Source organism: Lipotes vexillifer, unplaced genomic scaffold (assembly GCF_000442215.2).
Source record: "Lipotes vexillifer unplaced genomic scaffold, Lipotes_vexillifer_v1.1 scaffold591, whole genome shotgun sequence".
NCBI classification, from domain to species: Eukaryota; Metazoa; Chordata; class Mammalia; order Artiodactyla; family Lipotidae; genus Lipotes; species Lipotes vexillifer.
Genome location: NW_006791954.1, coordinates 866,519 through 888,536, shown reverse-complemented (window position 1 = coordinate 888,536; position 22,018 = coordinate 866,519). Strand labels below are relative to the sequence as shown.

At 53.7% G+C, this 22,018-nt stretch overlaps 1 protein-coding gene and 1 pseudogene across 1 annotated transcript; one reads left to right on the top strand and one right to left on the bottom strand.

The window, feature by feature from the left end:
- The window catches only part of LOC103090863 (40S ribosomal protein S17-like), an 11,183-nt pseudogene extending 8,522 nt beyond the window's left edge, over positions 1-2,661 (bottom strand).
- A 3,891-nt stretch (positions 2,662-6,552) lies between these two features.
- Positions 6,553-14,819, top strand: SGCA (sarcoglycan alpha). Its single transcript, XM_007465066.1, has 10 exons — positions 6,553-6,731; positions 7,260-7,318; positions 8,197-8,319; positions 8,422-8,576; positions 8,769-8,841; positions 9,185-9,383; positions 9,810-9,972; positions 10,874-11,082; positions 11,284-11,310; positions 14,634-14,819. Exons 1-10 carry the CDS (start codon positions 6,553-6,555, stop codon positions 14,812-14,814), a joined length of 1,368 nt encoding a protein of 455 aa, XP_007465128.1. The 3' UTR covers positions 14,815-14,819.
- The last annotated feature ends 7,199 nt before the right edge of the window (positions 14,820-22,018 follow it).

Sequence of the window (22,018 nt, the reverse complement as noted above, 5' to 3'; positions counted from 1 at the left end):
TCCCTACATATTTAAGTATTCATAAAGCAGCATATGGTAATGCTTTCTGTATTATTAAAATGTATATAATGACCATCACGCTGTGTGTATCATTTTGTGTCTTTTTTTTCACTTGAGGTGTTTTCCACGATGCAGCCACATTAATACATGTGGCTTTGGTTCATTCATATTAACTTCTGTTTTCTATTTCATCATATGAACAAGCCACAACTTATTTATCAGTTCCTCTACTGATGGGCCTTTTAGTTGTTTCTATGTTTTGCTGTTATAAGCAGAGCTGCGATGAACACCCTTGTGCCTGTCTAACCCAACTCTGGAGTGTACAGCTCGGAGCAGGAAGCCAGGGTTGCAGGCACCCTGTCACCTAGACTAGTACTGCCAAGCTGCTCTCTAAGCCAGTTTATGCTTTCACCACCAGCATTTGTACAGATGTCCTATCTGACCACATCCTTGCCAACATCTGCTCTTGTTAGACTTTCTATTTTTGCCAATCTGATGGGCGTGAAGTGGTGTCTCATTTGAATCTGCATTCCCTGCCTCTGAGGTAGAGCATCTTATCATGCTTATTGGCCATCTGGGTTTCCTCCAGGCAAATTGCTTACGTCCACATCCTTTGCTCTCCAGTGCAGCTGTTGATACAAGTTACAGAAAGCCCAACTAGAAGCGGTTTAAGCAGAAAAGGGAATTTTATTATCTCACATAACAAGGAGTCCTAGGTTTGGTTCATTTAGAGACTCAACTATGACATCAAGGAAGAGGTTCTTTCCATCTTTCCATAAGACCCTCCTCATCGTGTTGGTTTGCTTCCTAGACTGGCCCCACCATGGTCCATGATGGCTGCCTCAGCTCCGGGTGTCTCATGCAGACAACAATGTCCAGAGGCAGAAGAAAGTGGATGCTTTCTTCTCAGTGTCTTTTTCCTAGAGGCCCACAGGAGCTCTTCCTTCTGGTCTCAGTGGACAGAACTGCATACATGTCCACACCTAAACTAATCGTTGACCAGAGGAACTGTATTATCATGCTCTATTTAGACCAATCACTGTTTACCTGATGCGGATGGGGAAGGCCCAGCCTCACCCAAAGCCTAGACCCCTGACTTTTGAGTCAGGATTCTGTTAGCAAGGAATAAGGGGAAGACTGCCCTTTGGGGTGGCACTCAAAAGTTCTGTGCTTGCTTTATTGATTTGTAGGAGCTCTTTATACATCCTGGATACTAACTTTTTATCTGCTTTATGTGCTGCCGATATTATCACCTAGGCTGTTGCTTGTCTTTTAACTTTGTTTATGATGTCATTTTCATAGAAGAAAGCTTTTTTTTTTTTTTCTTTTTTGGTCATGTAATGAAATCAATCTTTTGTGAGTTGTGTCTCTCATCTAAGAAAACTTTTCCTGCTCTGAGATCTCCTACATTTTCTTCTAATTATTTTAAAGTTTTGTTTCTCACTTTTAGGTCTTTAATCCATCTGGAATTAATATTTATGGATGAAAAGTCAACTGTCACAACACTTTTTATTGAGTTGCCTATTCTCTCTCATTAAGTTGCAATGCCACTGCCATCATAAATCACATTCCCACATATGCTTGGATCTGTTTCTGGGCACTCTGTTCTATTGATCTCTTTGTCTAGCCCAGCACCAATACCACATTGTTTTAATTACTATCGCTTTCAAATAAGCCTTCGTTTCAGAATTGTCTAGTCTATTCTTGGTGCTCTGCTCTCCCATATGAATTTTAGAATCATTTTGCTTAGCTCTTTGAAAAATCCTGTTGGAATATTCAGCGGACTTGCCTTGAATCGACATATTTTTATGGAGAGAACGGTCTTAGTGACATTGAGGCTTCTCATCCCTAAACTTAATACATCTCTCCAACTCTCAATTTATTCTTTTTTTAGCCTATAGTTTTTATGGTTTTATAGCCTATAGTTTTTCTTCACAAATATCTTCAGATATCTTTTCTAATATTTTTCTGGGTTCTGTACAATTTTAATTTTATTGTGAATTATTTCTTTTTAAAAAGATATTACAGTTTCTAATAAATTATTGCTTGTGTATAGAAACACTGCTGAAATTTGTATTTTATTTGTATTTGGATGTTGAACTTTGTCCAGCAACCTTGCTGATCTCTCTTAATAGCTCTGACAACATGCCTATGGAATCTCTTGGGTTTTCTATATAATCATACCATCTGCAAAAAGAAGTCTGAGGCTTTTGTTTCTTTCCTTTTTTTTTTTTGGTCCCAAGGTTTAGGGTGAAAATATTACAGCACAGCAGAGTCAACTGGCTCCACGGTGTTTTGAAATTCATCCCAACTGTGGGCTGAGTGACCTGCAGGTTGGACAGATTTGCCAACGTTCAAGAGCTTCAGCATTTCCTTAGTGTCAGGATCTTCAACGATCTCCTGATCCAGGGCCGAGACCTCAGGCACATAATTCTCTCTCCTCCTGCAGCTTAATGGAGACACTTCTCACTGAGCCTCTCCGAAACTGTTTCATCAGATGTGTGACATAGCCTGCTTTCTCCTTGCGAAGCTTCTTGCTGGGAATAATGGCCATCTCCTCGCACACACGCTTGTTGGTGCAGAATTCGTTGCCCAGGCACTTGTATTATTTCTCATTGATGACCCGGCCACCTTCCCGGTTTTGGTGTGAACGTGGCCCATGTTGGCAGGTCCTTGGTAAAAGAGTGAGATTTTGTTTCTTTTATTTCCTAATCCTCTATCACTGAGTGGTAGCTTCTAAATCTGACCTCTCCCAGCTCTTGGGCTGTGCCAGTGGGCTGGCCCTGGGCAGCTATTGCCTTGCACTGTCAGTTATAAATAAAAGACCCCTTACTCTCTCCAGAGCTTTACAGTTTACAAAGCACTTTTTCTTCCGTTATCTCATGGATCCATATTGCCCCCACTTTGCAGAAAGGGAAGGGCTGTAAGCTCCAAGTCCAGCAGTCGAGCTGTGCGGAATATACCGCGCTGTGAAGCCTCAGACAGTCCCTCTCCTTCTGTGTTTCTCCTCTGAGCTAAGAAGTTTGGCCAGGGATGGTCTCTGGCATTCTCAGACTCATGATTGATAGCTTTGGGCGGCCACGAGGCTCAAGGAACCCCTCTGAAGGCTGAAGTTCACCGATAAAAGGGGGGTAAGATTCTGGGTACACTTAGGTCCTCAGGCTGGTGCCCCAAACGTCGTAGGTGTGGGGAAAAATGGAAGTGTTTCAAGTCGGAGAAATTATATAAATGATGGGGAGAGTGGGAAACAGGGCATTGTCTCCAGTCCCCTGCCTCCACGCGGGTTCTGCTCCCTGTTTGGAAGAACATCCTCCGGACCCGGAAGGGGAGGACGAGGAAGGGCTAGAGGCCGTGGGTCCCCTCTTCCGTCGCCCCCTCTAGCCGCCGAGCTCAGCAAGCACCTCTGACGCGTATCCGTAGCCTGGGGCGGGGCTCTCTGTTGCCATTCCACCGGGCCACCCGGCTCGGGCCCCATATTGCGCAGGCGCAAGTCCGGGCTGGAACCGGCGAATGCGCCCTCTCGTGGCAGACTGTCAGATCGCACCCTTTGTTATAGTGCTGGAGGCGGCGAAGAGGACGCAGGAGAAAGATGTGGGTGGAGTCTGGGAGGCAGATGCGACAGTCAGATCACAATGACGAGAATCCCTTTCCTTTGTCCCTCATGCCAACATCTAACCCTCCGTTTTAGATGCAGATGAATATGGCTCTCAGAGATCGAAAAACAGGTTCATAGAGACGGAAGTGGAATGAGAGAGTTGGGGAGATGATATATTATTCAATCAATCATTCATTTATTCAGCAAACATTCATTGAGATGGGGAGAGACAGGGACAAAGGACCAAAGGGATTAAACTGAGACACTGACGGGCCAAGATGGGGCAGAAAGCTGGGGAGACAGGTGCGGAAGGCAAAGCAGCAGGGACAGAGAATCAGCTAGCTGAGGTCAGGGCTGGAGTAGCAGGAGTAAAGCAGAGGCATGGGAACCTGGGCTGGGCTTTTGGAGACAAGGCTGAGAAAAACCCAGATGCAGAACTGACCCTCCAGTTCACCTAGATGGATGCTCCAGCTGGATAGGACAAAATCAGGAGTCAAGATGGGCTCCTATGACCACCTATGAAGTGGTCTTGCCAAAGAAAGTGGAATATACACCTGATCAGGACTCTCGATCCAACTACAATTTACAAGAAAAAACAATGTCCAGGAAATACAATTTATAAGAAGTACAGGGGCCTCCCTGGTGGCGCAGTGGTTGGGAGTCCGCCTGCCGATGCAGGGGACACGGGTTCGTGCCCCGGTCCGGGAGGATCCCACATGGCCTGTGGGCCATGGCCGCTGAGCCTGCGCGTCTGGAACCGGTGCTCCGCGGCGGGAGGGGCCACAGCGGTGAGAGGCCCGCGTACCGCAAAAAAAAAAAAAAAAAAAAGAAAAGAAACACAGAGGTCAGAGGAATATTTTAAAGAACACAGTAGAGATGCAATCAGCAAAATCCAGACCGCGAAACTACATGACAAATGACCTGGTTACCCCAAGGGCAGAGAGAGAGAGAGAGAGAGCGAGAGAGTTAGTTGGAGGGGGACTCCAAAGATTTAAAGAGATTTCAGAGAGACTTAACAATCAGTTGCAATGTGTGCATCTTATTTGGATCCTGATTCAAATAAGTACATTGTAAAAAAAAAAAAAAAGACATTTATGAGAAATTGGAAATTTGAGCACTATAGATCTGATATTAAGGAATTATTATTAACCTTATGGTAAAATAATGTCATTGGGTAGTTTAATTGTGATTATATTTTTAAAAAGTCATTATCTTTCAAAGATTCACACTGAAATATTGACAGAGGAAATTAACTGGGAGGGCTCTAGATGAAATGAGATTGGCCATAAGTTGATCATTGTTGAAGCTGGCTGATTGATATATGGGGGCTCATTATATTATTCTATATATTTTAGTTTTATTTTAAAATTTCCAGAATAGGTTTAAAGACCCTGTGACACCACCCCCCCCCCCACCATCCTTAAGCCTCAAGGAACAGAAGGCACTCAGTGTTATAGTAGCAGATTGCAATCCAGACAGCTCTGAGGTGGGGAGGTCATCTGTGGGGCAGAGGAGACTTTCAAGGGACTTCCAGCTGGCTCCTGGCCCAGTCCCTGGTTCCCTTGATTTTGGGGAGAGAGAGAAGGATCAGTAAGAAAGGCTGGCCTCAGTGGTCCTGGTGGCACTGGGTTCGGGCAATGCCACCTTAAGACAGCTGAGGGTGTGACTGGGTGGCTCTAAAAATAGCAGGAGAGACAGCAGCCAGAGAGGGAGGGAATCACATGGAGCCACTGAGGGGCTGAGGCCTGGGCAGCTAGCCAGGCTCTGGCACCTCTGCCTGCTCCCCCAGAGCCCTCTGACTTTCCCCTGCCTCCTTTCTTCCTCTTGCCCTCCATCTCTGAGAAGGCAGAGAGGTACCAAGGTGACTCTGGGATATACCCTGCCCTGTCTGAGAGCCTAAGTGGACACTCATTCTGGAATTTGCTGGCTATCCAAGGACAGGTGGGATGGTCATGTGGGGAGAGTCAGGAAAGGACAAGGACTGAGTAACATGCCCACCGATCACCCCAATCTTCAGGCCAACACCCTCCCTCTCAGGCTGACTCAGGGCAGGTCCCAGATGTCCTTGCCTGGGGCATTCGCCTATGGGGGTGAGGTGGCAACCCCTTATGTCTCAAGGCCCAGGAAGAATGCTCACACAGGTACCGAGGATTTTGGAACGCTGGCACCCACAGTCCCCTGCCTCCTTCTCAGGGCATCTGGGGAGAGCGCCCCTCTGCTTGTTCTGAATGGGTAGTCCAGGGAAAGAAGGGCACACTGCTTCCATCGCACCTGTACTGAGATCCTTTGGCAGATGCAGGAAGGAAGGGGAAGTGGTATCCCACCGGCAAGGACATTGGCGGCATCCTGGACTGAGTCAGGCACCGGGCTGAGGTCTTTACATGCATTCAGCTGTCTATAGTGTGGCCTCAGGAAAGTTATACACCCTTCATACCTCAGTTTTCTCATCTGTAAAATGGGGACAAAGATAATACCTGCTTCATGGAACTGCCTTGGGGATGGAATGAGTTACTATATGTAAATCTATGTAAGACCTTCAGCATAGTAGCAGGCAGAGGGTAGCTGTCATCACCTGCTGGCATGAGAGCTCCACCCGAGTAAGGGCTGCTCATCTCTGTCCCCTCAGTGCCTGGTACATAGCAGGTGCTCTGTAAATATGTGCTGAATTCATGATTTTGTGGATTCCTCACAAGGACACCAAGAGGAGAGCACTGTTCTTGCCACTTTGTAGATGTGGAAACAGAGCCTAGAGAGGGCAGATGACTTTTTCAAGGCCATATTCTCCAGTGAATGGGTCAAGGTGGGATTCATGTCCAGGCCTGTAGGCCTCCTTTACTCCCTGTCTCTACCTGGTTGGTTCTGTCCAAGGCTCTCTCTCTTCCCGGACCTGGGGGACATGCTGGGGGTGCCTAGTCTGAGGAGAGGGCTGGGTGAATGGGTGCCCTCATGTGCTGTTCATGAAGCTGTCACCTCGCCCCCTACACCTACTAGTTGCCAGGCCCTGTGCTAGGTCCAGGGATGCAAAGATCATAAGATCCCAGGCCACCCTGCAACACTGTGTGGTTGGCTGTGCCACACAGGAGGGAGGACAGAAAGGCTTCAGAGAGGAGTGGATGCCTGTGCTGTGTCTTGAAAGGTGAGTAGAAGGTAGGATGAAAGGTAGGATTAGGGCAGGAAGGGAGCTCCAGGCAGAGGGAAGAGCTCGTGCAAAGGGGTGTAGACTCAGGAGAGATTATCAGGTTGTGGGGCAGCAGAGGGAGGCAGGGCAGAAGCCTGGGGGTAGTGTGTGTGTGCGGGGAGGGGGTAAGGAGGAAGAGAGGGGATTCTTGACAGGATGGCCAGGTACAGGCAGGGCCTGAAAGCCATCAGCCGCTGTGGAGCTCAGGACAATGGAAGCTATTATAGGGTTTTAAGGGGGGCCTCAGGCAGTCAGGTTGGTGGTTTAGAAAATATACTCTGGCCCCAAGAAGGGGATGAATGGAGGGACCTCATCCTGTGAGGAGGGTGTCCACCCTAGATTTAGTGCCTGCTCTGGGTGGGGAAGGGGAGGGTCCCGCTGGCTGAAGCCGGGCCCAGCTGCTCTGGGACATCTTCCCGTCCTTTCCCCCTCCCTCCTCCCTGCTCCCTCCTCCCTGCTCCCTGCTCCTGTCTCTGTCACTCACAGGCAGCGCCAGGTTGGGACAGCCATGGCAGCAGTGCTAATCTGGATTTCTCTCCTTGTGGGTAAGTTGGGGTCTTCTTCAGGGGAGAGGCCCAGGTTGAGGGGGGTGAGAAGTTCCAAAGGGGAGGGGTTGGGGGTCGGGGTGAGGCAGGCGCCAGAGGGACTTTGGGGTGTAAATTCCACTGCCGATGGGGCTCTAGGGAACTGGGGCTGGGAGCTGGGATATGGGGGGCTGGCTGGGAACTCTGAGGGGCAAGGTGTCCTAGGCTATGCTGGGCCTAACTGCACAGGCCCAGAGTGCCATGGGCCCTTTAATGGCCTGGCTTCTTTCTGGGTCCAGGCTAAATTTGGCCCTGGGAGAGTGTGAGGGTCACTGGGGCAGGTCCTCTCCCTGGGGCTCTGGGCTCAGGCTCCCCTTTGCTCAGCTCCTAGTGGCCTCTAGTGTGGGCCCTCTCCCCTCTGTATATTAGGGGAGGCGGTGGGGGGGCCCAGAATGGCTACCTGCATCCTCCAAGGGGTCCTTATCTCTCCCTCCCTCCTACCCCCTCCAGCCTCCCACAGTCAGCTTGGGGGTCTTTTCCAAGTGCTCTTGACACACACACACACTCACACACACAGACACACACTCACACACCCCACACCCCTTTCAGCCAGACATCAGTCCCTGCCCATTGTGACCCTCAATGGAGGCCTAAAATGAGGAGTGAGGGGCTTCCGTGAATCCAAACCAAACTAAGGTCTGGGTCTTGTCACTGATTAAAGTGTGTGGCTCAGCCAGGGCCCCAACCCATCCTTCCTGGGAGCCAGCAAATCCATCTGCCTCCTCTCACACATTTCTCCACACCCTCAGGGCCACTAGGGGCTGGGTGGAAAAGGGGACCTTATTCCCTGGCCAGGACTGAGGCTGGGCCGTGTGTTTGGGGGTCGTGGGTCCCCACAGGTCTCCTGGCAGGGCTGGGGTGCACCGAGGCCCAGCAGACCACCCTGCACCCGCTCGTGGGCCGCGTCTTTGTACACACCCTGGACCGCGAAAACTTCCTGCACCTTCCTGATCTCGTCGTCTGTGAGAGGGGCCTGAGGGGCACTGGGGTGGGCTGGGGCGCCTGGCCCAGGGCTGGTGAAGGCTCCTCTTGTGTCTCCAATCCCCTCTCCTCCCTTGCCCCAGCTGTCCCAGCCACCGGCCCTATCACCTACCACGCCCACCTCCAGGGACACCCAGACCTGCCCAGGTGGCTCCGCTACGCCCAGCGCAGCCCCCACCAGCCTGGCTTTCTCTACGGCACCGCCACCCCGGCAGATCGCGGACGCCAGGTCATCGAGGTACCAGTAGGGGCCCCGGTGGGCTGTGTTGCATGCAACAGGGACCCGGCGTTCACTCATTTACATGACTCACATGCCTCTAATTTGGTGGGCTATCTCAGTCTTCTCCCGCCAGGCCCAGCCGCACCACCCGGGGTTAGGGGTTAGGTTCTCTCCTAACCCCACCTCTCAGCCCTCTACCCCATCCTTCAGGTCACAGCCTACAATCGGGACAGCTTTGACACCACCCGGCAGAGGCTGGTGCTGTTGATTGGAGACCCAGAAGGTACCGCCAGCCCCGCCCCACCCCTACCCCACCACTGCCAGTCTCGGGGGATCTCCCCTGGAAGGCGGGTGTAGAAGTGAGTAGTGGGGAGCAGGGCACCCTGGAAAGACTCTGGAGTTGTATTCTCCGCTGCTCTGCTGATAGACGGTGGAGCCTTGGGCGAGTAATTGAGGCTGTGGGTGTGGAGGAAGGGCGTTTGAGGCCTGTGATATAGGGGGTATTAGGGAGGAAGGAAGGGAGCTGAGGGGATACGGGGACCAGCTTGGATGGGGGGAGGCTTAGGAAGGATCCACGCAGGGCTGGGGGCTGGGTGCGGCCTAAGGTGTCCACCTGGCCCTCCCAGGCCCCCTGCTACCATACCAGGCTGAGTTCCTGGTGCGCAGCCATGATGTAGAGGAGGTGCTGCCCTCGACACCTGCCGGCCGTTTCCTCACAGCCTTGGGGGGGCTCTGGGAGCCAGGGGAACTCCAGCTGCTCAACATCACCTCTGCCTTGGACCGTGGGGGCCGAGTCCCCCTTCCTATCGAGGGCCGCAAGGAAGGGTAGGCATGCAGCCCAGGAGGGCTTCCTGGAGGAGGGGGCAGCTTGCCTTTTGTCTAGGTGGTGGGCATAGAACATGGGTCTCCCTAACTTCCAAGTGGGGCTTTACCACTTGCACGCTCACCGTGCGCACCTTTACCTCCCAGCATCACATCACTGTCCACTTCCTTCTGGCCACCCCCTCATCTCCTCCCTCTTGCCCTTCCTGGGCCCAAACCCTAGTTACCCTGAACTCTGCACTTTCTGGTGCCCATAAGGACATGATAGATCCATCCACCAAAGGACATTCCTGGGGGCCAAGGCCCCAGAAGACGGGTGCTCTGTGTACTCTCACCATAACCCCAGATCTCAGGATGGCCGTAACCCTCAAATCTCCAGTGCCCAGTGATACCCCCAATTTTCTGATAGTGGTTTCTGTCTGGGCCCAGGGTATACATCAAGGTGGGCTCTTCCTCACCCTTCTCCACCTGTCTGAAGATGGTGGCATCCCCGGACAGCCAAGCTCGCTGTGCCCAGGGCCAGCCTCCACTGCTGTCCTGCTATGACACCTTGGCACCTCACTTCCGAGTTGACTGGTGCAACGTGTCGTTGGTGAGGAGGGACCCTGGTTCTAGGGGTGGGGGCGGGGTATGGCCCCCATCACGATCTCCTCCATCCGCATCCCGTCCCATTTCCCTGTCTCTTCAATTATCTACTCGTGCGCGTGCGCACACACATGTTCTACCTTCTCCCACAAGAGGGCAGCAGAGCCCATAATCCAGACAAGGGATCACCTGCTCCTGGAGCCCCAGCTGTGCCCAACGGAACAGCTAGAACAATCACTCCCACAGGATGTTTCCAAACTCCTTTCTCCACCTAGGGCCTCTGTGTGACAGCTCTATTTTCCTCTAAGGTGTCACAGCAAATTGGCCTAAAATAAGGGACAGATAGCTCTCACCCCCGTGTTATAAACCAAAGATGCTCACTACTGCTCTTTGGGATATTGAGCTGAGGTGTCTAGGGTCCCTAGAGATCTTATTCCCAGGGCTAGGAACCCTTCCTGTGACTTGACCGACAGCCCAGGCAGGAGCTGGTAATCAACATTCTTGAGCACTTGCCATGGGCAATGCACTATGCAATCAACATGTTTTATCCTCACAACCACCCAGGAGACAGGTACCACTATTAGCATCCCTACTTTACAGATGAGAAAACCGAGGCACCTAGAGGTAAGTCATTGCAGCATAGCACTTGTCTGAAACAGGATTCAAACCCAGGCAGCCAGACTTGAGAGCTGTGCTCTAACTGTTGTGTGGTCCTGCCTCTCCTAGAATTTCTTTCCTGGCACCTAGACCAGTGCTGTTCTGCTCGGTCATGTGAGCTGGGGGAGGCCAGGCAGAAGGAATCCCTGCAGTTGCATGGAGCAGGGTGGCCCCAGAACTCCTGCCCTGTGCCCTGAGGTTCTCTGTGTCTGGCCATCCACTCCTGGGTCAGCCCTGGGCTCTCTGAGCAGGTGGACAAGTCAGTGCCAGAGCCTGCAGACGAGGTACCCACGCCAGGTGATGGGATCCTGGAGCACGACCCGTTCTTCTGCCCACCCACCGAGGCCACAGCCCGAGAATTCCTGACCGACGCACTGGTCACCCTCCTGGTGCCTCTGCTGGTGGCCCTACTGCTCACCCTGCTGCTGGCCTACGTTATGTGCTGCCGGCGGGAGGGACGGTGAGTGTGGGGGCTGAGGGCAGGGAGGGCACTGGGGCTGGTGCTTACATTGTGGGATTCCTTGTGGCACTTGTGCCACGTGGGGACCCAGATCCCTCAGGGAACAGAGTCCTCAGCCAGGAAAGGAGGAAGGGCCCTTTGCCTGGCCTGGCACCAGGAGGGGTTGTGGATAATAGCTAATCCCCTCCCTTGTTTTTCCAGATTGAAGAGAGACCTGGCCACTTCTGAGTGAGTAGGGGAAATCTGGGGGCTGGGTGGGAGGTCTGCTAGACTATCAAGCTGGACCCTCCAACCTTCATGAGCAGCAGACAAACCAAATGACTCTGGGATGATGAAGCTATACCCTTGGCCTGGGAGCTCCAGCCCTTGGCTGGTTGGGCGCTGGGCCCAACCTATCCTGGCTTGGCTTTCTCATTTTCTGGTCTCCATGGAGGAGTCTAAAGTGGGACAGGAGAGGGGACCTAGCCAAGCTTCAGGCATCTGCTGCCACCCTGGGAGAAAGGGTTTGAGAAGCAACTTTAGAAAGCCACTTAAAAGGCTTCCAGTGCGTGCACGTGCACGCGCACATGCGCGCGCGTGCGCGCACACACACACACACACACACACACACACACACACACACACACAACCGCGATTCGCTGTGAGTCAGACACTTGGGTTCTAGGCTGCTTTCTGCCACACAGTTACTGTGACTCTTTCTGGCCTCAGTTTCTTCACCTGCCAGATGATGCGGTTGGACCAGCTAATATCTGGGTGTTTTTAATCCCTCCAGCCCTTCCCAAATCTCTCTCTCTTATTTTGCCCAGGTTTTCCCCACCATGGCCTTACCTTTCCTCTGGGCCCCCAGACCTCGTTCTGCCCCTCTCCCTTGAACCCCAGAGATTCCAGGACGCAGGTGTGAAATAAGTTAGGCTCCTTTTATCCCCACTGCACTGAGCCTGTGGCGGGCCTGGCACCCCTCCCTGCTTGCCCAGCCTTCCTGGTTAACTGCGGCAGCATTTGGCCGCCCTGCGAACCCCCTTGGCGAGCCTCTTGTGCCCCTGCTTGGAGCCCATGGGCAACCGGCGCTGCCCGGGCCGGCGCTGCCCCGACTGCCGCTGCCGCTGCTGTTGCCGTCTCTTTGCCTTGAGCTTGAACTTGGAGGCATGCTTGTTGGCCATGAAGATGGAGCCTGTGGCCCCCTTGCCTGTCACCTGCTTGAGCTTGCCCTTGTCCACCAGCCCCTTGAGTGCTCGCTTGAAGCGCCAGGCGCTGCGGGTCATGTTGTAGCCACTGGTGGCGACGGCCTTCCTCAGGGTAGCCAGGGACACGCGGTTGCGCGCCCCCTTGTTCGCCACGACCCCCAGGATCACTTTGGATATGCTGGGCTTCCGGTGGGTTTTGGAGGAGGCGTGGCACCCAGTCCCTCTCTTGCTCGGGAGTCCGGACGCGCTGGCCTGCTGGACTGCACCCAGGGCACTGTTTGAGGCCAAGGGCCCAGATGGGGGTGGTGGCGAAGTGTCTTTCTTCATCTCTTCCTGGGGTGGGTGAAGGGAACTGGGTGCGAGGACCTCCAGGATGGTGGCTGGAAGTCTCCCCTGAGCTGCTCCTCGGTGGGAGAGGTGCGTCCCAGTTCCTGGTTCCCTCAGAGGCTTCCTTGTAGGGCTCTGGCCGGAGCCTTGCCCTGGGTGGCCAGAAGGAGGGGCTAAGGATGATCACCCACGCTGGCCTCAGCAGAGCTGTGCCTCAGGTGCAGGGGGTGGTAAGGTTATCCCTGTGGTGACCTCAGGGGAGCATTGTGAGGTCACCAAAATCTTGTGAGGGTCACAGCAGCCCCGTTGTTCCCCCCTGGGTGGGGCAGACACCAGGCAGTGTGGGCATCTGACATGCCAGGGAGCCTGGGAAGAAGGGCTGTGGCTGAGTGAGCCAAGCAGGTGTACCCACGTGGTGTGTATGTTCTCGCCAGCTGATTTTAGGGTGCCTTAAACCCACCATTTTGACCCCACCATATAAATCCATTGGGTTAAACAATACAGTTTTAGAATCAGAATTATACCAACATTTTTGAATTTTTATGGGGAATAAATGTTCCAGAGTGAACATAAATGTAATTCCTTGATCTATCTAAGTCGATTTAATTCCTTGATCAACTTTTTATACAAAGCAATGAAAATGATTTGCTTTTTTTCCTGCTTTCATTTTTATTTGGTAGAATTTTCCCCCACTGGGATCAGTGATTTTCTATGTAAATTTTACAAGGAGGATTTTATTCCTCAATTTGGGGGCCTGTGCCAAATTTGATGAGTGTCGTCTCCTGCCACTGAGGATATTCTCTTCTGGCCAGTTACTTCCACCAGGTCTGCCTTTCCTGGGTCAACTTTCTAGCTCTGCTGGTGTCAGGAAACTATGCTTCCTCCATCAATTTCGAGTCAATGACCAATTTTACCCTGTGTGCTCTTGATATTAGCCCTTGTTGGTTTGGATTTTGTGTTGATTTATTTCTACAAAATCCTATTTTTTTTTTTCCTTCTGCTTGTTCAGGTTCATTTTTCAAATGATCCAAAATTGTGATTCTGCTGCCTTTCACCTACGTCAGATTTTATTGGTCAGAACATCCTCTAGCCCAACCTCCAGCCCAATGACCCTCTCCTGTGATCTGTGTGTCAGAATCAGGGCTCAAGGGGCTGTGCGTGGGTGCGTGCGTGTGCGTGTGCGTGTGTGCGTGTGAGTGTGTGTGTGGAGAGGGAGAATGCCTGCCAGTTGGTTTTTCTGCCCAAGTGCTGATGTGGAAGGACTGCGGAGGAGGGCACCGCTGGTCTGACTTCTGCTGCTGCCCTGGAAAAATGTCCGCAGAACATTTTTCCACCTGTGTGTGTTACTAGAGTAATGAGACCCAGGTGTGGGGCTGGGAGTGGGGAGGAGGCCCATCAACTAAGGCCTCCCCCACCCGAGGGATCATTACCTGCCAGGCTGCCTCCACTGCCACACGCTTCCTGCTCCCTTCCCCTCTCAGCCTCCCCTCGCCTGCTAATGGAAACTTGTGTTTTGGACAACTCTCCTTTGCCAAATTCCAGACTCAATAGCTCATCTTGACCCTCCCCGGCACATTCAGTAGGAAGCTAGAAAAACTTTTCTGTAGTCTGATCTCTCAGGCTCTAGCTGGAGTCTGTGTCCATTGCTTCTCGGGAACTCTTACCATGTGCCAGGCACTTTTCTAAACACCCAGCCTGCATTTTCTCATTTAATCTCCATAACAATCCTAGGAAGTAGGTTCTATTATTATCCCCATTTCACAGTTGAGGAAACTGAAGCACAGAGTGGTTAAGCAACTTGCAAAGGACACATAGCTTTGAACCCAGGATGTCTGCACCCAGACCCCATGCCTCAGTCACTGGACACTAAGCTGACACCATAGAACTTCCTTTTTGCCCTCCCCCACCCATCCCGTGTGTGTCTCCCCACACATTGTAGGTGGGGAAGACTGCAGGGTGGCTCAGAGATAATGCCAGGCTGGACCCCAAAGTGGGTGCTGACTCCCAGAGCTGATGATTCTGCTGGCCCTGTGCCCCCAGTATCCAGATGGTCCACCATTGCACCATCCGCGGGAATACAGAGGAGCTGCGACAGATGGCAGCTAGCCGAGAGGTGACCCGGCCACTCTCTACCCTGCCCATGTTCAATGTACGCACAGGCGAGCGGCTGCCCCCGCAAGTGGACAGCGCCCGGGTGCCCCTCATCCTGGACCAGCACTGAGGGCCCACACAGGTGGGTCCGGCTGGTCAGTGCCAGCCTCTTTTCTGGGAGTAAGGTGGCCTCCGTCTCAAGCCTGGGGCAGGTGAGGGGGGCAGATGGGAAAGGGCACACAGACCTGTCTGCCCCTCCAAGGCAGTGGTGGGGGGTGCTCAGCAGTGCCAGGTGTGTGGGCCCCAGTGCCAAGCACTTGGACTCAGAGGGTCAGGGTGGGGAAGGCAGGAGAACCAGGGCCTGGTCCTCGCAGACCCCCACTCTCTCTTCTCTTTGCTGCTCCAGTTCCAACCCTGGCCTCATCCTCCCTTCTCTCCCCACTCACAGAACAGCCACGACCCATGGCCACATCCTTCCTTCTGACTCCAGCTTCTGTCCCAGTGGACCCCAGGCTTGGAATAAGCAGAGAGATGAGGATGGGATGGGATGGGATGAGGGTATCTGGGATCAGGTCGCCCAGAATAAAACCTGCTGTTCTGCTCATCTATTGCTGTACCTTCCTCTCAGCAGCCTCCTTCCCAGCCCTCATTGCCTCTGTTTCCCTTTCTGCCTTGTGGGAGCCCTTAGAGGTAGCCAGGAGCTGCCAGCTTGCCCTCTGGACTCTTGGCATTTGGCCATTTCTCAAATTCTCTGAAAGTAAGAGGGAAGGACCTGCATATGCAGCCGTGATATTAATCCTCACATGAACCTAATGGCGAGGGATAACTGGATCACTATCCCCATTTTATAGACAAGGACACTGAGTCTGAGAGACAATGAGTGACTTACCCAAGGTCACAGAGCAGGCAAGTGGCAGAGCTTGGTTTCAAACCTGGCATGTCCACCTCCACGCTGTCTTCTGGAGGGTTGAGGGGTTCTGGAAGCAGGAGATCCAGGCTCTCACCCATCCAGATCTCCTGGGGGGAGGCCCCTCTGGGAGTCATAATCTAGACATAGAGAGGGGGTTGGGGTGCAATCAGCGACCCGGATCAGTGACCTGGATCAGCGACCCCTCCCGGTGCGCTCCTCAGGGACAGGGTCGAGGTCCGCAGGACACTGCACAGCCCTTGTTGAGCTTGGTGTCACCAGCTTAGCTTGGTCCCCACGTGAGCCCTGGAGAGATTGGCTGACCAGGAAGCAGCCACAGCTTCTTGTTCTCAGGTGGCTGCAACCAAAGCAGGCCGGCTCCACCCCTGCGCCTACCATCCAGGGCACATCCAATCTCACATCTCATGCTCCCTGGGGAGGACAGGCCAGAGACTAAGCCCCAGAGGGGACCCAGTTAAGGAGGGGGAGGGAGAAGCAGGGCCTTTTGGCCCAGGACCCTGACGCCGGGGGCAGCTCCAGGAGAATACAGACAACCCTCACACTAGGCCTGGGCCCCACCCACTGTCCTGGAGCTGATGCTTAATCACCCCTTTCCCCCGTGTGTGTGTGTGTGTGTGTGTGTGTGTGTGTGTGTGTGTGTGTGTGTGTGTGTGTGTGTAGGGGGAAGGTAGGGGGGATGCATGGGAGTTTTCTCTCACCTGGAGGCAAGGGCCCAACCTGGGGGCTGAGGGGAGGCTGAAACAGCCAGAGCAGCCCCCAGTCTAATGGTGGTGCCCCCAGAGCCAAGGACCCCAGAGGAGGGCCGAGTTTCTGAACACTGCATCCCGCTCTGCAGAAATGTATAGGCAAGGGGGTCATGAGGACCCCAAGTTGCTCCTGGTCACCCCTCTCCATTCTCTCACTTCCCAGAATCCGCACCTTCAAAAAACGTCCTGAATCCATCCACATCTCACGGCTTCCACAACGACCCTCCCAGGCCAGCTCCAGGATCTCACCCCGGACCCCCACAACAGCCTCCCTGTGGTCTCCCTGCCCCTCCAGTCTCACCTCCAACACCAGTTGGGCCCATCCTTTAACAAGAAACTCAGGGAGTCTCGCCCCTCTGCTGTCCACTCTCCTCTGCCTTCCCGTGACACTGAGAGTAAACCCACCCTTTTGGCCAGGCGTAGAGACCCCGTCCACCGCTCTGACCTCATCACCACCCCTCCCCCTGCCCCTCCCCCTGCTTGCGTGCTCCAGCCGCCCTGCCTTCTAACACACCCCTGTTTCAGGGCCTTCGACTCTCTCTTCCCTCTGCCGGGAACCCCCATGTCCACACAATTTCCCCTTAGTGCAGTCATTCTGGCCTCCGCCCAAATGGCAGGTCTTTACAGAGGCCTTTCCCCTGCTCAGAGAGAGCCCTCTGCCCAGCCTCTTTGCTCTCCCATAGGATGGGCCCTGTATGAGCACTTTGTTGGGGTCCGCTTTGGTCCTAGAATGTAAGCTCCAGGAGGGCAAGATTCTGTGTGCCCCCAGGGGGTGCAGCGCCCGCACACAGTAGGCACTCAGGAAGGTTGCTCTGAAGGAATGTGAAGGGCAGCCATCAGGTCTGGGCCACTCCGAGCTCTTAAGAAGGTTGCTGCTCCTCTCTGGGCAAAGGGGGGTGAGGTGAGCAAGGCCATTGCTAAAGTTTCTACCATTATCTCGTGGGTGCCTTCCCCTTCCCTGCTGGCCACCCCACACCCGTTAGTTAGTCAATCCCAGAGGCATCTGTGGAGGCAGGAAGAGGCTCCGAGCTCGCACAGCGTATGTGCTCAATAAACGTCTGTTGGCTGAAGAACTCTTTAGGTAAAAACCCCCAACCACATGGGCTTTCTGACTTCTCATGTGCAATTTCCTTCCCCCGGGGCCCCTCATCTGGCTGAAACCTGGAACTGCACAGAATCTGTTCAGATTGGAAGTTCCACTCGGTCAGCCGGCTGTCTGGGGTGGCTCCTCCCTGATCCCTGCCCCCCCCCACCCCCACCCCGTGAGCAGGGGACCGCCCTCTCCGAGTCTCACGCTCCCACCCTGGGCCTATGCGCTCTTCCTGTGCCAGCCAGGATGGGAGAGTCGGAGGCCCGCGCCACACTTCCCTGTGCTGCGCGACTTTGCCTTGGGATCTTGGCAGCGCCACCCTCCCAGCTCAGCTACCAGGAGCACACGGGAGCCTGGCTGCTGGCCGGGAGGAAGTGGCCCAGACAGGGGCTGGGGGCATGGCGTGACTGCGGAGGACAGAGAGCTGTGCCTGGGCTCCCAGCTCCCAGCCACGCTGGCAGCACGCGGGGAGGGCGAGGGGGCGAAATTCCACCTGGCAGTCACACCCCAGCTCCTCACCGCCGAGGACAAATAGCTGTTGTGTTCCCCTGCACCCTGAGACTTGATTCCCTCCAGTGCCACGCCCACAATGCCCACAGGACCCAGCGTCTCCACCTGTATCCCAAACACAGCCCTCGCGCATGGCCTGAGTAGATGGTAGCTCACCATCTCTCAAATTGGTGAGAAGGCCCTCTGCCAGACGTGGGGACACAGGGACCCCTACAGCTGGCCTCAGCCCCCACCTGCACACTCTTCCTTATTCTTGAGATACATGCACGCACACACTTAGACCCCGTGTTATAGAGAGCTCCCTTGGTGTATCTGCTGGGATTTGGAGCCAGAGAGAGCAGGGTTCCAATCACAGCTCTGACATTTTACTCATAGATATTAATTATAACTGTCTTGAGGCTTTGGGGAGAACTAGGTGAGTGCCTGGCATCTGGCAGCTCCTAAGAACGGAGACTTTATGACTTACAGACACTCACATGGTCACCCCAAAACCAGAGGTCTGTGAGATCTCCCTGTCCCCTAAGATCCGGATTAAATGGACTCAATTTCCATTCTACGAAAAGTTCAAGCTCTCCCTGTGAATTAGGGTGGAGCTTGAAGTTCGCCTGCTCATTGGCTCTGACCTGCTGTCCAATCCCGCTGTCTGGTAAGGCAGCTGCTGGCCACCTGTGGCCACTGAGCATTTGAAATGTGGCTTCCAAACTGAGATGTGCTGCAAATGTACTGATGAAATGATAACATTTGGGGTTATATTAGGTTAACTAAAATATCTTATTAAAATTAACATCCCCTGTTTCTTTTTATATTTTTAATATGGCTGCTAGAAAATGAAAAATCACGTGTGTGCCTCACTTTGTATTTTTATTGGGCAGTGCTTTTTCTCTTTTTTTAATTTTTAAATTCAATTCAATTTATTTTTTTATACAGCACGTTCTTATTAGTTAATATTTTATACATATTAGTGTATATATGTCAATCCCAATCTCCCAATTCATCCCCCCACCACAGTGCTGTTTTCATGGTCCTTCCTGTACCTCCACTTCAGATCGACCCAAACCCAGAACTCAGGCACTTTCCAGAACACCCCCTCACACCAGGCCTCTGCACGTGTCAGAGTTTTCAGAAGCCTTGAGGAGTGGGAGGCGTTTGCCTCACAGCAGTGAAGTCACCTAGCGCTTGAATATGTGGCCTCCTTGTTCTAGAATGTGCTCTGGTCCCCACCCTACCCCATTTTCCTTTTCCTCCACTGTCTTATGCAGAGAAAACCCCACTCTCTCCAGCACCCATGTGCACCAAACTCACCTCCCTCCGGGCCCGGCCATGCACATCCTCTGCAGAGCGCTGGACCTCTGTGTGTGTGTAAGGGCCTGATTACCCTCCGACACAAGAGCCATCCTTTTTCCAGGGTCCTGCTTCCTGATCCGTGGACATCTCTCAGCCCTATTTGGTACCCTCTGGAGCACACGCCTGGGAGGAGACACAGAGACACAGCCGCTCACCGGCACTAGAGCCCTGCGGCCCTGTACTTGAGGATGTGGTGCCCCACCCCTCCATCCTCTCCTCATTTCCCCCACACTCCTCTCTGCTCTACTGTCCCCCTTTCATCCTCGTCACACAGACTCTCCTGTGCCCTCTGTCATGCCTATGTACACGCGTCTCAAACGCCTAGGCCCGTCCTTCAGGTCGCCATCTGCGTTTGGAAGCAGTCCGCACGTCACAGACCCCCCAACCGTCCCCCCACCCCCACGGGTACAGGGCCCCTTTGGACACCTACGCAGTTTACTCCTAGGTGGGTGGGCGCATTCTCATCCGCTCAGGGGAGGCCGGGGGAACCCACCTCGCTCCCCCTCCTCCCGTGGGTCTTGGCTTTGAGAGCCCCACATTCAGCCCCACCGGGCCTTGTGTGCCCCTGGCCTGAGGCACCCACGCTCAGCAGGGAAGCCCCTCTCAACCTCAGCCAGCTCTGCCTAGGAATGTCTTGGAGGCACCTGGGGAGCTGACAGTTAAGGAGCTGGAAGAAAAAGAGGGAAAATCCGCCACGTTTCGGTTATAGAGAATCCTGCCAGGAGATGGGGTCGAGCCCGAAATGGACCCACGATTCCGAGAGAGAGAGCAAAAAGGTAAAAAATCCAAATGAAGCCTCCTCTCTTTCTAGAATTTTCGGTCTGGATTTGACTGAAAAATCAGCTGCAGGAGCATGACCCATTCCCTCACAGAGAAGCAAATGTGAGCCCACGGAGCAGCAGGGTGGGAAGTCCACGCCTCCGTGCAGGCAGCGGGTCTGGGGGAGCGGGTCTGGGCAGCTGTATTTAGGGCAGCTGTGATGTCAGCGGGGAGGAGGGCCCGAGTTGGGAATGTGATACAATGGCCCCTTTGTCCCACTCCCCTCCTGTCCTGCACACACTCTGGAACCACATTCTGGCCCCAAACCACATGACACAGGCGGGGCTGCACAGCGGGGCTCTGCCACCACCACCGCCCTGACACTCGGCGTCACCTGGCGTGCCCTCATACGTGCGTGTGCACACACGTACTGATGTGTAGAGTTGTGCATATGTAGTGAGAGGCATAGTCCCTCCTTTACCGTGCTGCCCAATACGGTAGCCATGAGCCACAGGTAGCTTTTCAAATTAATTACAATAAAATTTAAAATGGAGTCCTTCGGTGGCACTGTCCACATGCCAAGTGCTCTACAGCCACGGTGGCTAGTGGCTACCGTACTGGACGTACTGGATAGAGAACGAGTTTATCATTGCAGCAAGCCCAAGCCTAGAGCCTTCCACACTGCTGGCTGCTCGCACACAGGGCCCGGTCTGTACGTGCTCTTCCTCTCACACTTGCCTCCTCCTGTTCACAGCGATGTCACACTCCACACGCTCACCTAGAAAGGCCACCTCTTGACCTCATGGTCTCTCTCTTTAGTGTCCCGGGCATCTACACCCAGACTTGCACCCAGCCCTGCGTCTCAGCCCCTGGCTTCCGGCCTCAGCCAGCTCCTCTTGGCTTGGAAAGAATAACAGGGTGAAAACATGACAGCATGACAGTGGCAACAATGTCTGGTCTTAAGGCTGAGATGAATTCCATAGGCATGGAGAGCTTTGGAAACTCAAGTCAAACTCAGCCTGGGTTGGGCAGGAGAATGAGGGGACGATGAGACATTTGAAACATAAGGAAGGCCTGGGGCTTCCCTGGTGGCGCAGTGGTTGAGAGTCCGCCTGCCGATGCAGGGGACGCAGGTTCGTGCCCCGGTCCGGGAGGATCCCACGTGCCGCGGAGCGGCTGGGCCCGTGAGCCATGGCCGCTGGGCCTGCGCGTCCGGAGCCTGTGCTCCGCAACAGGAGAGGCCACAACAGTGAGAGGCCTGCGTACCGCAAAAGAAGAAAAAAGTCTGGAAGTTGAGAAGTGTGGTGCACCTGCCGGTGCGACAGGTGTGGGCAGGGGAGGAGAGAGTGAGAATGAACAGGGGGGTAGTGGCCAGGTAAAGCTTGGATGCCAGGCTTGGTTTGCTTCTGAATCCCCTGTGGGGGCAGATAGGGATGGGACCAAGACAGCCAAGGGCCTCAGGGAGCAGGAGGTCCAGGTGGATGGGAGCTGCCTAGGTTGGTGTCAGGCAGGCATCAGCAATCATTCAACGGATTGATCAAAGGATCACGAGGTAACTTGGGGTAATTTGCATATTGAGTAAACTTTTGTTTACAAGCCACACTTTCTTGCCCTCTTTAGGCTAATTCCAGTACTACACTTTCCTGAATGTGGCAGAAGGGCTAATGATGAATTATTAAAGGCCGCAATTAACAGTCATGACCACTGAATGACAGCCAAGGTATTAGTATTGCAGACAATGGCCTCTGAGGACTGGTCCATCTCTCTGTGGACCTGAGGGAGGGATGTGGGCCTTTCCTGCCCGAAGGTTTAGTTCCTGAGACCTTGGGAGGGGCGCAGGAATGGGGCAGCTGTCAACTTCTCCCCGCCTCTAGGTCTCTGGGCCTCTGGCCTGCTCCGGAGTTCTGATTCCCTGGATCCTCTATGTGCCTACGGACGGCACACTGCCGTCCCTCTT